The sequence below is a fragment of the Gavia stellata genome, chromosome 8 (assembly GCF_030936135.1).
Source record: "Gavia stellata isolate bGavSte3 chromosome 8, bGavSte3.hap2, whole genome shotgun sequence".
Lineage (NCBI taxonomy): Eukaryota > Metazoa > Chordata > Aves > Gaviiformes > Gaviidae > Gavia > Gavia stellata.
In genome coordinates this window covers 23,156,895-23,171,466 of record NC_082601.1, presented here as the reverse complement: position 1 = coordinate 23,171,466, position 14,572 = coordinate 23,156,895, and the positions used below count along the sequence as shown (strand labels likewise).

The 14,572-nt window shown below is 37.6% G+C and overlaps 1 protein-coding gene across 1 annotated transcript in view; it reads right to left on the bottom strand.

The window, feature by feature from the left end:
- Positions 1-14,572, bottom strand: part of MYO3B (myosin IIIB) — a 215,483-nt gene that overhangs the window by 115,918 nt on the left and 84,993 nt on the right. Inside the window, exon 10 of the mRNA XM_059820556.1 lies at positions 4,044-4,199. Within this exon, the coding sequence (XP_059676539.1) occupies positions 4,044-4,199 (156 nt within the window). The remainder of the gene's footprint in view (positions 1-4,043; positions 4,200-14,572) is intronic.

Sequence of the window (14,572 nt, the reverse complement as noted above, 5' to 3'; positions counted from 1 at the left end):
AAAGCTGGTGCAAAAGTTTCAAGAGCATCTTTTTCACTAAAAAAACCCAAAAAACCAGGAGCAATTGTTAATGACATTTTTCATTTTAAAAGTAATTTTTTACTAGCATAAACCTTTTCTTTTTATTATTAATTTCTAACCTAAAGGAAATAATGGAGTATAAAGCTCTCTCATGGCAAAGTGACGATATGTTTGTCAGCAACAAACTGATGACAGCAACAAATGTGCACGTTAGTCGGTTTCTTTGAGCTCAGCAAGGACGATGAAGTGCCCCTTCAGTTCAGAGGTGTGAAGAACTGTGCTGAAATTAAGCCTAGCTATACTGCAAACAAACAAGTGTTTAAATGAAGAATGAAAGAAACTGAATTTAGGAGATGTTTCAGTCTGTGGCTCCAAAGGTTGACCCAGATGATCCTGCCAGAAGGAGACAGCTTGCTTCTTTCTACCCCTCTCCCCCTTATTCCTGGTCATGTGAAGTATTCCCTCCTTTACTTCAGCTGTATCAGTTGAGGCACCTCTCTGCAATCACTAACAGGGAGAAAATTATCTGCGAGTTTCTGCTGGCTTAGTTTTTTTCTCTTACTTTAGAAGTTCTAGCTCAGGAGGTTTTGACAATCACTGGAGCTGCAATAAAAACAGCATCACGAGCTTGTTCCTGGGAACTGTGGGAAAATGAGAGAAAGAAGTCAATTCTCTTCTTTTCAGTAGCAGTGAACTGCTAGATCAGCTCTCCACATCTCTCCACCATACCCTCTAAATCAGTAGTACTGACTTTCTGGTCTGCAGGCTTGCTCTCAGGCACAATGACCTTAAGCGATGTCCCAAAATAGGCACAACTGGCATGGCTCAACTGGAAAGAGAATCCTATTAAAAAAACACAGGTGCTGAGTCAGTGAAGAATCAAAAGATGCAAATGCAAAGCACTAATGCTGGAAGACATTCAAATGAGACAAAACCTAGATACCTCCTGATCAGTTGTCATCACCAGTGACTCCCTGAGTTCCCTCACAGTAGAAGTGCTGTTAATACCAGCATCCTGATGATTTTGCAGTTTCTGGAAATTTTCAGCCTGTGCTCTGAGAACATTTTCTTTTACTTATCTTTTAAATGATTGATCTGTAGTGTTGCTGTACTCCTAAAAAAGGGCACCTACTTTTCTTTATCTCTGAACACCAGGGAATTAATGCACATTTCATTGCACCTGTCATGGGCACATCAATAAACAGAAGAAGCATGCACATATAACCAATGGTATAATAGAAAGATTTTACTCAACATGGGTTTTAATTGGCCTATTTACTTTGAAATGGTGACTATACATTCAGATGACTTCTGCAGATCACCACAAACAAATGCCAGTAAATTTCTTTACAGTACCATCTGGTCATGTGTTCTTCCGCATGTCAGATTCTGTATTGAAATTTATTTTATAAACACATTTCGGAGTTTTTAAAGGCTTTTAATTTGCACCAATTTTCCTAGGGGGTACTATCTCCCTATTACAGAGCCAAGCTCTTTCTTTACTATTATGAGACTATGTCTATCCTATGGGGAAAATTATAATTAGATGCTCCTGGTGGTTGGTTCTCTTGTAATAATCTTATGTTTGTAGTCCAGTATTAACTGCCTGGCCCACAGACTTGATATTTTGCAGGGATATGCTTTTGCAATCTCATTAAAATTTGTACCAATTTGATCAAGTTTCAAATCTTTGGAAAATCTGCACTTCATCATTCTGAACAACGTATGTAGTAGATTTCAGTGGTAAATAATCACTAAATTTTTGTCCTTGCTGAGCATACTCTCAGCCCTGATTGAAGCAGGCTGGTGCTTCAAAGAACAAGTAAGGATACCATAGTATAATGCTACAACAATCAGAAAGACATTCTTTAATAGCAGTTAGGCCTATTGGCTTCAAAGTGAAGCCAATAGCAGGGCCCACTGGCTTCAGAGTGAAGGTAAAGACGACTGTTTCTCCAGCAGCCTAATCATGTCTCCCCTCTTATTGTTCACTGGCAGAGGAAGAAGCCACCTAATTCAGAGGCATGGCTAAAAGCAAAACAAGAGTCCAGGAAAGAACAAGATGGGTACAAAGAGTTTGATGAGAGTAGAGCTTTCAGAGTAGAAGAGAAACTATAACAGACATGGGAAAGATGAATTCAGTGATGAGAAAGAACAAGAAATGGCTGGAAAAATAGAAGAATCTGGACTAGGACTTATTGAAGAAGGCGGAGATTAGAAACAGAAGCTATTGGAGTGGTAGAGGAAGAAGACTCAATAAACTGACTCTAACAGTAGAACAAAGCCTTAATGACAAACAGAATGAACAGTGAAGGGAGACTGATGAGAAAGATGGGTCGGATAACGTCCTGGGACAGGGAACCTGGGACTAGTTGGCCAAGTAAATTTGGGGGCATCAGGGACAATAATAGAACTTAGACTGGTAGGGAGGATAAGATTAGGACTAAACCCATTGCAACAGAGTCCCTTTCACCACTACAATCTGCAGGTGCTACTGCACACAAGTTGCAAATAATCACCCTTGGCAAACAAAATATTTAAGATGAGTTAGGTGGTGACAGGATGGACAAGGAGTTAAACTGCCTTAGGTGAGCAGTGATTCATACCGGAGGTGCTGGGAAGCAAAATCCTTCCTACATTCCAGTCATGCATAAGCATAAGGTGCAGAAGCTTGTCTGCCACAGCACTCCCAGTTAATATATGGAAAGGCTTGAGGAAGGAAACGCTGTCTTGGTCTTGATTCCTTCTCACTCCACATTATGGAGATAGATCCCAGAAGAATGTATTGGAATACCATGAGGAATCCATTTCAGAGCTCCTCTTAGCACAAGGATCATTTCACTCTGTCTATATCTTCTATTTGGTCAACAGCTGGGAAAACTCTGATACCTTTTCGGGCCAGCCAACCCACAGCTGTAGGCAATCTGATCTGTGAGGTGTTACATGCAGGAGGTCTGCTTAGGAGGCTAGATAAAGCAGAAACTTCTACTGTAACACTGGCATAGCTCCCTCACCCACAGTAAGCAGTTCCTGGTATATTTTTCCAGAAAAGAAAAAAAAAAACCCCACCCAGAAGTCAACCTCACCTTGAAATTGTACTTACAGCTATTCCTTTATTATAACTTGTACATTTTTGTTTGGGCTTTTAGCATTTAAGCTAGAGTCTTATGGCATATAAGTATATACATGTTTATGACTTATGAATAATGACATTTAATTTTCTTCATCAACATTAGTAGATGTTTGTTTATAATCATGGGCCAGAGCTTATCTCACTCTAGACAAATTTCATATTACAGAATGATTGCTGAACTTGGGAAGGTGTGTTTATTTGCATTTAATTCTCCTTTGAAACAGTGAAATTCTGCCACCCTCTGGACAACAACTAAACTAAGACATATTTACATTCAGCCTCAAAAGTAAAAAATCCCACTGCTGCTGATAAACATTCATTGCTTTTTAAGCACATTTTAAAACAAACTACTAGGCTGAATGAAAAATAGCAGTTACTATTAAACTACCGACAAAACAATTACTTCAAGTACTGAATAGCCTTCTTACCAATAGTGTCTAATCAAACAGCAAACTTCAAAGTGTTCTGTTCTTAACCTCTCCTAGTAGTCACTTCATTGTTCACAGTTGTATTTTTAAAGATCTGCTACCAAAATATGATATAATATTTCATCATGCCATATGTATTTCCACAAACCAGAACATTCTGGAATTACTAGCATCTCTGTGACTGAGCCAAAAGTGAGTACATATAGAGCAGAGTTCAGTGGGAGAAAGAAGGCTAGGGAGAAGGTTGCATTATGGCTGATCAAGTTAGCTTTAAAAAGTATCAGTGGGAAAACATGTCTCTTGCTTCACATGGCATGCAGCACTTACTGCTAATAATAATGCTAGTCAATGCATTAATACGATCATGTGAAACAGTAAATGCCTGTGCATTCAAAGTTTCAACTTGTGCTTCCAGGATTAATGTGGGGAAGGAGGGCTGTAGTATATATGTTGTACAGTACCTTGTTTTGGCTATGGACCCTAGCTGCTGTTGTTCTTGGATGAGCTCAGCCAGCTGTTTTTGCAGAGACATATCTTTACCATGTACTTGTTTAATAAACGGATGCTCCAAAAGATGGGTGACTGAAGGACGCTTTTCAAAATCCTTGATAAGACACCTGTGACAGAGAAATAGGGGTCTGAGGCAATGATGTTATTTCATTACAGCATGATTTGAGTCAGCTTACTGTGTGGCTGTTATTGTACAATAGTTTCTTTTTCCACAAATTCGAGTTCCTCGGTATGCAACAAGTCTTTCTCTACGTTAGAATAAATCTGGCATAAAACACTTAACTAAGTGAATTCACCCTACAAGTAAAGGGCCCATATCAATTTGAGCTTATTTAATCTCTCTTTTTAACTGTAACTAGCTTACTATGAAAAAGTGGCATCGTATCTTCTAAGTGCTGTACAGTTAATATACATTAAACATAACCTAAGATGAACAGACAATACTTTATTCACTTCAATTTTCTACCTATTCTCTGATGAGAGTTTGACTAAGAACTGTAGGATATAGCTTATTAAAAACCACAAGTGAAACCTGTGATACAACACTAGTCAGAACAATTTGATACAGAGCTTTGTTTTGTTTTTAAAACGAATGTTTCAGGTACATCTTCTATATTACAATGATAAGCGTTAGCATACGAATCATAGAAAATTCTGCAAATCTGCATAATTCAGACTGGAAGAGAAATGAATGAGTCAGAATTAAATGCTTGCCAGGGTACCAAAGTTCTGACAGTGATAGGAACAGGTAATCTAGTAATGAGTAAAGAGGTTCTGTTATCCTATTCTATCCTATTAAACTGGCATAAAATAACGTATCATGCTAATTTATTAAACTGAGATTTAAAATTGAGGAAGCCAACATTAAAGTTGGATTCTTTTCTGTACAGTAACACTGAAATAATATCGTCCAAACAGAAGAATGATCTAACAGGATTAGATCATGCTTTGAAGTACCCTCTAATTCTTTATATTAAAGTATTCTGTCTATCTTGCTCAAATAATATTGACATTATTTAAGGATGTGAAAAAGAAATGCTGCAATTCAGTATATATCTCCCTTCTAGCACCTATTATTTCAGCGAATTATAGCCCAAGATGAGATTATTTGACGAGATGCATTTGTATTACATACTTCACAATATCAGCAAGTATGAGATGTAATTAAGTGATACACCTGAAGTACTTCCTTAGCAGGGCCAAATATCACAAATAAAGATTATCCTTTTAGCCAAAAGTTCATTGAAACTTTAATACCTTTTAGAATAATTTATATTCTAGTAGTATCAATAACAATTTGCAAAATTTAAACTACATTAAAAAAAAATACACATTAATTTATTTCAAATACTACCAAACACATTAGCAAATGATTAAAGTTTAGCCTCACCTCAAATAATTTACTGAAGCCTAAAGTCTGGTCTTAAAATGATCCTGAAATATCTTTGAACATAACTTTAATACTTTAGGTTCCTGAAAACCATTTTCCCAACCTCTTCTTGGTACATCTAGTCCAGAAAAGACAGCCTGTAAAATGTGCTACCAGTTTTATAACTATGTTGGTAAATTTTGCTATAGGCTAGAACTGTAGCCTCCTGATAGAAACACTAAAGTAACAGAACATGCTTTATCTCCATCCCTGTGAGTGCAAGGCTATAAATCCCAGTCCTTCCCCCGCCATGAAGAGATCCATCATTGGCCTTCAACAGGTTCTGACACCCCCCCCGCCCCCCCCCCCTTTTCTTTTTGTGATCCATGGTTTTTAAAAGTCAATACTGTCTATGCCAACCCTGGTTAAATTTATATGTTTCCTGAGAAAAAGGAAAAAAGCATTTGAAAAGAAAGAAAACATTAATCAGGAAGGCACAGGAAAAAGCCCCAAACCAACAAAAAAACATGCAGTATACAAAATCACAGGATGATGGCTAGTATCTGAAGTGGAGATTTCAGTTGTAAAGCTCATGTGATTTTTACCATTCTAACAATAATTACAAATCTATAGTATTTATGCTATATTATTAATATATAAATTTTTTCGTTAAATTTGATTACAACAAGAATTTTTCAGTAATATAATTGAATCCAAGTGAAGCTATGCCATAGAATCATAGTCTGGATTGGAAGGGACCTCTAAAGGTCATCTAGTCCAACCTCCCTGCAATGAGCAGGGGCATCTTCAACTGGATCAGGTTGCTCAGAGTCCTGTCCAACCTGACCTTAAATGTTTCCAGGGTTGGGGCATCCAACCCTGTCTGGGCAACCTGTTTCAGTGTTTCACCACCCTCATTGTAAAAATTTCTTCCTTATATTTAGTCTGAATCTACCCTCTTTTAGTTTAAAACCATTACCCCTTGTTCTATTGCAACAGGCCCTAATGTCATGGCAGTTGCTTTTCAGATAATAACAACATTAGAGTTTAAACAGATTCTCTTCAAGAAATTACACCGTTCCAGGCAGAATATCTTGTATTTACCAAAAGTGTGAAGAACATACAAATCTTTTACCTGGTGGTATGTAGTTATTAATATGAATTCCACTCTGAGCTCTGGAACAACGCAGCTCCAAAGACAAGATCCAGAAGTTGCAAAAGAAATTTTTCCATATAGATGGCCCCTAGGTGAAACATCCAAATGTCCAGGATACTGCATTCATTAAGGAAGTTCAACAAGAAGAGACAGCAGGAAGCATTCTAGGGAAAAAAGTTCTTAGTTTCTCTATTATGTGTCTGAAATACTAGCTGTTTAGGTCTGGCAGGTGTTTTAATGAGCACAGGTAAGTTCTGTCAGAGAGGCGGTCTTCAAGACTGCTGTAGGATCACCTTTGCTTCTGTTCCATACTCCTGCCAATCCCCCACTGACTATTCACTTTGCATGCATGCTACTCTTCTGCTTTGCAACTATCAAAGTTTATATTTTGTTTCATCTATATTCAGCCTCCATTCTCTGGTAGCAGGATATTTTTGCAATCTGTGGTCACTTAGGATTTCACTTGAAACACAAGTAAAATTTCATGAATTCATAAGATGACCAAGCTCATGACACAAGATGCATCCACACGATTCCATGATCAAAGACTATTCCAAGCTCAGACAGAGCACACCTACTGTTGTGCCAAATTTGTGCCTATATCGGAAGAACAGTGTCCTTTCAGATGATTAATGAGATGCCACAACAAAGCAGAGAGCTAGTAACTAACAGCCATGCAAGGGTGAGGGACAGCTGCCTAAATTCACATCTGTAACTTTTTGTGTGAGTACTTCTACTCCAGTTCAGGGAAGAGACTGACAGGAGAATGCACATCTCCACTGAAGTTGGTTTAATCCATCAAGTTAAATGGCAAGTTCCTAGCACATTAGGACACAGCAGCAGAAAGACTAGGCCAGCCATAGGGAATTGAAGTGTATATAGCATATACACTCTCATTTTGCTCTGAAACAGCACAAGGGTTGACACAGTCACTTGTAGAAATTACTCCTTATTATGTTTTCAGGTGCTAGTAACCAGCTTGTAGCTTAATCATAGTAGGTACTGTGGGCTCAGTTCGTACTCAGATACTCAGTGCCAATTTGGTGTATCACTAGGCCTGCTGCGATGGAGTGCAGAATGGAGAGCTGTCATGTGACACTGAAAAGAGAGTCCTTATGTTTCTCCTCATGGTGGATAATCCTTTGTCCTAATTCCTCTCTATATAGACAAGACCTATTAATGCTATGAGGTATATTTACATGCTCTGCCTCTACACACTGTCATTTCAACTGTGTTGCTGTTAGTGCCACACTGAATGCGTGCTGCTGCTGTTGTTCTTAGTCAACATTACCTGTAAAATAACAATTCTTGGGCCACCACTGGTGTGCTAGTGAAAAATGATGCAACAGACTGCCAGTGTAACTGAAGGTGTTCAGTAAGATATCATCTCCTACAGTGGAGGCAGTATTGACACTATACTGTTCTTCAGAAAAAATGATTTAATATAGAATATCAGCTCTTACAATGCTAAAGCCTGCATGAAGGTGAGCAGTATCACAGTGTTTTCTACTGACCTGCACCCTGAAATAGAACTATAATGTGTGAAAAAGTTAATCATATGGGTGCCTGAGTCCAAAGTTGCCAGTACATTCAGTCAGGAGATGTATTCCATGTAAAAGCCAGAAAAAAAGAAATCAAGAAGTAATACACAAAAATCCAGTAATATTAACCTTTAAAAGAGGAAAAGTACAGTAACAAAACAGCTATTATAATGTCACTTATCAGAAAATATTCTTATTCAATTCAGCCAACAGAAATCAGTGTGTGCATTGTGCGAGTAAAAAACAATACTAAGAAGTCATACCACTGAAGGATTTGCTTCTGAGGAAAGGAGAAAACTAAAATATCTTCAGGTGCTCATCTGAGCATTCGTTTAAGACCAATTTGGACAGTTAGCTTAGGTACTGTCAAACATCAACCATGCTGCAGTTACACATAAAACCAACAAATGTGCTGCACCTGCAAATTAAGCCAATTTATTTGGCCCATGGAAATTATATTAAAAAAAAAAAAAGCGGTGAGACTGCCTTGCATTGAGTGAATTGACTAGCAAATCTACTGCAAGATGAGTTTCATATAAGGTATGATGAAAATATGATCATATTTGGTCTCCTATTTTTTGGATCTAAAATAATGGGAAGGCTAAGTAAGTAGAGATTGAAAAGGAAACAAACATTGTACATGTTTGCTTTGATGAAAGTCAATCCATTACCTAATTTGAAATTCTAGTATCTTCCATCACGCTTTCTTAGCTGAAAATTAATTCTCAGAATTCATTAGTGTCACTACATTAAACATAGGTTGCAGCCATTTGCTGCAATCTCACAGCCAGGCTCCTAAGTACCATTTCCATTCTGCCACAATTACAGGCAAAGATGAAGCATTTATTAGCAGTGGATAAGAGCAGGCTCCCATACACACAGGCTCGTCTGAGATGGCCTCTAAATGTTCACTGACTGCTTGCACTTGTACGATAACATTGTTGGAATTGCTACGTCTCAAAAATGTAAACTGCCATTTCGCAAGTAGCAAATCAGATGACTGAGAAGGATAGATATTTATCAGCATTCATGAGTTAATATTTACTAATGAATAAATGGAAAGAAATACATTTCATAAGAACTGCAATGGTGGTCTAAGTCTCCTGTGTGTTCAGAAACAGAAAACAATTACTAATGTCATTCACTATTGCAGCCAAACCTAAGTAGAGCAGCAGCAGTTACTTCTTTCAGAAATTCTCTTTCATCAGATCTATTATGATCTATTTGGCCACAAGTATTTTTAAAAATAAAGAAACCAAGCAGCTCCAACCCTTATAGCTTAGTTACATTATGATTTATCTCCAATATTTTGTTTTCTTCAATTATTACATTTTGTGAATGCTACATTTTCTGATGATTTCTCATCTGCTGGCATTGGATTGCTAGAACTTACTTTGTCTCATAAACCTAATATCCAACCAGACATCTAGTCACTGTTTATCATGTACATGCACAGAAGATGCATAGGTTATAATTTGGAAGAAATTGTGACTGTGTGTCAGACTCTGTATTAGAGGTGGAGAATTGACACCACAGCCTCTGGGTGAGAGAGTTATAAAGTCTCCGATCTCTTCAACAAATGGATAGATAAAGCCCTCATTGCCACTTCTCTGGTCCCTATCTCTCTGCCACTCCCTGGCCCATCAGGGTACTCTTCCGATCATCTGCTCCTTGCACAGCTCTACACCGCTCTCCCCTGCCCTCCAAATACTTCACTGCTTGCACAAGTACCTGCTGCCTAGCAGTGAGGAATCTTTCCAGGACTCTCTTATTGGGATAGAAGAGCTGTCCAGGATCTTGAACAGGAGTTCAGGTCATCCTGAGGTGCCAAGATCCTCTCCTCCCAATCCCAGAAAAAACAGTTACCAGGTTGCCCCCAAAGGTAGAGATGGCTCAGCTGGAGATCTAGAATGGAGATTTCCCAGAAGGAGAGGAGAAAGAGTAAGGTTATATTCTCTTGATCCTCTCTCTAAGCAGGGAGAAGGAGGTCTCCAGGTTCTGAGATTTTTATTTTTTTCTTCCCCATACTTTCCTGGCTACTTCCATCAGAAGCTTGTTTCACGGTGGAAGATTAAGGAAATCAAGAGCATGACCCCAACTGGGCTGACGCCCCTGTTTAGAGAAATGGAAGAACAGACAACAACAAGCAAGATCATCTAGGCCAGGTACATTAGGTTAGAAACTTTCCAGTCAAGGGAGGAAAAATAACAATCTCAGATTGTTTTTAACTGGTTAAAACATTCTGTTCCTATCCGTCACTCTGACTGTTTCTCCTACCTCTGTACCACACGTAGCTGTGGTAGGCACTGGTCAGTCACATGCAGTAGAGAGGTGAAGAAGAAAAGACATTTCATGAATTATGTTTGTAATAATGATGCAGGGATGTTCCCTGAAGCCTCCCTGCTTCCCATTCCCAGGCCTGCCCAACCCCCATTGCTGCAGGTCACTCGTTTGCAAAAAATGATCTAAAAAACTGTGACAGCTTTGCCAACAGCATTTCTGTTTTCTGTCCTAATTCAACAGGACATACAGGATACAAAAAACTTTATATTCAGAACTATATATAGTTGCCCCTTTGTAAAAAGCAAATGCTGAGCACTAAGGGTATGCATATAGGTCTAATAGGTCTTCTGTCTTGAACCAACACCCCATGATAAATAAGGATTTTACTCTTCCTTCTGCTACAATCAGATATAAGGATGAAAGACTGAATTTATGACAAAGTACTCAATCATCACATGTATAATATAAATTCTGATGGTCAGAACACATTTATATCTTTATTGATCTGCCTTTTGGTAGCAAATGCTGTAAATTACTAATCTTCCCTAACAAGGAGATAAATGCTCTAGCACCTGTTTTCTTAATAAATCTTCTTTCAGTTTAATTTTTAACATCAAGCACCATATAGTGTAATTCAGTGCACACATCTAAGGTTCACTCACACTGAAATTGTAGAATTAGGTGTAGTAAATAGCTTTACCTCTTCTAAAACTTAAAAAATTATAACAAGTTTCCCAGCCTCCTTTGGTCTGAGTAGACACAACAATTTATTCTGGCTCATATACATGGTTTAGAGAGCAAACAACAGAAACTATGGAGTGACACCTCTTGCAGCTCCTAGAGTGGGTCAAACTTTGCTCATGTTGAAACCCATAGAATTTTACCAAAGACAACAGAAATTCAGTCAGAACAATTCTAGGGAGCATTCCAAAACCATCAAATACATTTATTTGTTGTATGATGAAATTAGGGGGTTTCTAGCCTTTTATCAGGAATGGGGCTGCTCTATTTCGTTGGCCTGTCCTTGAAGACCCAGGAACATAAAGAGCCTTCAGAACCTTTTACAACTGAAGCTTTTTATTAGAAACAGTATATTTTGCATTTGTACCAAACTTTCTCACCTAGGTATGCATCCCCCTTTGACACTACAGCATGCAGCTGATTGAGGCAGTTGGAGCATAGAGAAGGTAGGAGATAAGGAAAGCATAGTCTGATACTGACAGTTTATTTCTTTTACAGCTTATGTCATAGCTGGAAAGACAGCTAAGGGCAGAGATATTCTTCTGTCCTTTGATGTTTACTGCATTCTTTCCTATGTTCCAGTAAATAAGGACAGCCACTAAAAAGGCAATTGTAGATCCGCTATGCCATAATCACAGAGCAGCCAGGAAAAGTTTCTCACTTATACACCCTTAAGCTGACTGTCTGATGCCCTCTGCTGTGAAACCCCAAATCCAGCCACACTATGATGTCTTCATCTGAACTAATTCAGAAACACCTGGACAGATGAGATCAGGTTAGTTCTACTAGTTGGGAGTCCATAAGCAGTAACAACATTCTTCCCATTACTGCGTGCCAGACCTGACCTGTACCCCATGGCCCACAAGAGAAATGCAGGCGCATCTGTACTTCCTGGAGCTTCCCTTAATCTAAAAGTATGCCGGACTGCTTCATTCCCAGCTCTGCTATTGAGTGACTTTTAGCAAGATGTCCTTCATCTCAGTTTCTTCAACTGTAAAAGAAGGAATTGAACTCTTGTCTCTATTCTGTAAGTACAGATGACTTAAAAATCTACTGACAGGAATAAGGCATTACTATGCTACTGTTGCTTCATCAGTCTAATGCAAAGGTACTATTATCAGGCAGAAATGGTGGATTATTATTTTACATTTTTTGCAACTCCAATTTTTACTGCTTTCCTATTTCCTTACTTCTGCCTTTCATACCATCAAAAATGCATTCCAAACAAACCTGGATCATCTAGAATTCATCCTTTCTTTGAGAACTAGAATAATTTAACCGGAATGAATAAGTCCACCCCTAAAAAACAAACTATTACAAGATCAGCACAGACATATTTCAATTCTCTTCACTCCTGCCATCTTCCTTCCTTCCCACCCTGCATCTTAGTGTTCATGTCTACCACTTCTGTCTTACTGTACTCAGTCTTCTACCATGCTCAGTCTTTACTTGTACCAAATATTACAGAAGTGAAAACCATGTAGTAACACATGGTAACATCCCGCCTTTACATTTCCTTTAAAATAAAGCAGAAAGATGGCAAACATTAGCTATTACAAAAGGCTTTCCTTCCAATAAATGGTAGTAACGTTAGAACTCCAGAAGCATCTAAGTTTCAAGTTAAGCTTAAAAAGCATCTCAGTGAAAAAGCAATAGGCAGAGACTACTTGAGAAACTGAAATACTGGCACTTAATGACAATAGGAGCTTTAAGAAGGAAGTAAGGAAACTTTGTCTCATGAATTACTTCACATGCTCTCTCTGATACTATAATCTTCTATGCAGCATACTATTCCTAGAATTGCTAATGCTTCCCAGATAGACTTGTCACTTCACCATGGCTACACATCTTTCTCACTACACTATACTTACTACTGTTAGTGTTTACAACTGAGAATAGCAAGCCAATAAACCCACAAACCAAGGGAAGAATGAGTGCTTATCACTAATGGTAAGGAACTCAAAAGTATACTTTACCGATCTTGATACTATGCCATTTGTAAAATCTACCACGGGCTTCAAACCTGCATGGGAGTTACCTCTACCTAAAATTGCTGGTTTTTACTACAACTGCTCATTAGAAAGCTGAAGATAATTGTATCCATTATATATGCCCATTCACCTGTATAAAATCATTTTATGCAATACTCAAAAGTGGTGGAGATCCTTTGTCAGGTACTACAATTTAGTATTTGAAGTTCATCTGTAGACAGATTCTCAGAGTCTACATCAATGAACAAAATGCAAAAACTTACAGATTTAGTGGTAACCTTACACATCACAATCTGTATCTTTCTGACATTTGCAAACCTCTTTGTCTTCTTAGACACTGTGAAATTAATGAGTTATGTCAAACACATATTATGTTCTCAGTGACAGAAACAGTAAAATATTCTTTATATAATGTCATTAAACAATTGCTTAGACTGTGAAAAAATTTGATCTGCATTCAGAGAAGTTAAATCTAAATGAAGCACTTAAAACCTATATAATCTAGATGATCTATTAATTGAATAACTCTGAATGTAGACTCATCAATATCAAATTCAGCTTGCGAGGCTGTGTTTAAACTGAGTACAAAAAATTGAGTTTATAAAGACTAAAAATTATATTTGTATTGTATTTGCAGTGACATTGCTAAAATGAAACTTACATTCTGATGATAAATATGACCATATATCCTGTAACTTCACATTTTGACTTTAGTACTTCCTGAATTTCCTAATTCTTTAATCCCCTCCAGCTTAAGAATGACTAATTAATTCAAAGAACCATAATAGCTAATCATTGGTTAAATAAATTTAAAAGGAGAATGTCTGTCCCTAGAGATACTATTGCTCATTTTAATTAAAATTACCATTTTGTGATGTAATGTAAATAAAGGTTATTGTATCCTTCTGCTCCAAGAACATATTAACTCTTCTATCTACCCCTAGAGATCAGTCAAGGTTTAAACTGCCAAGAAAATTATTTGTGGCATGTGAGATAATTCTAATGAATAAGGGTTTTTTTATTCATTTTAACATATAGCCTGTATTATTTTATGAACGAATTCTGAAGCACTGTATGTCTAAAATGATGGTGGACACAAATTGTTATCTTAAGAAAGCAATGTCATCTATGCTGTAGCCATCAAAAAAAAAAGGCTTCATAAACATTGAGAGGCAATGAATAGAGTGAACTCTTCAAAACCGGTATTTTATTTCAACATAGAAATAAACACAGGTAAAAGTATATTATTTTAGGAGCCAATCCTCCAACAACTGATGTGGTTATTTACATGGCCTTATAGGAATGGTAAACCTTATTAGTAATGTAGATAAAATAAACAGATAATGAATTATTTATCATATTATCAGCAGAGCAGCCAAGTTCTTCATGGACAATTACA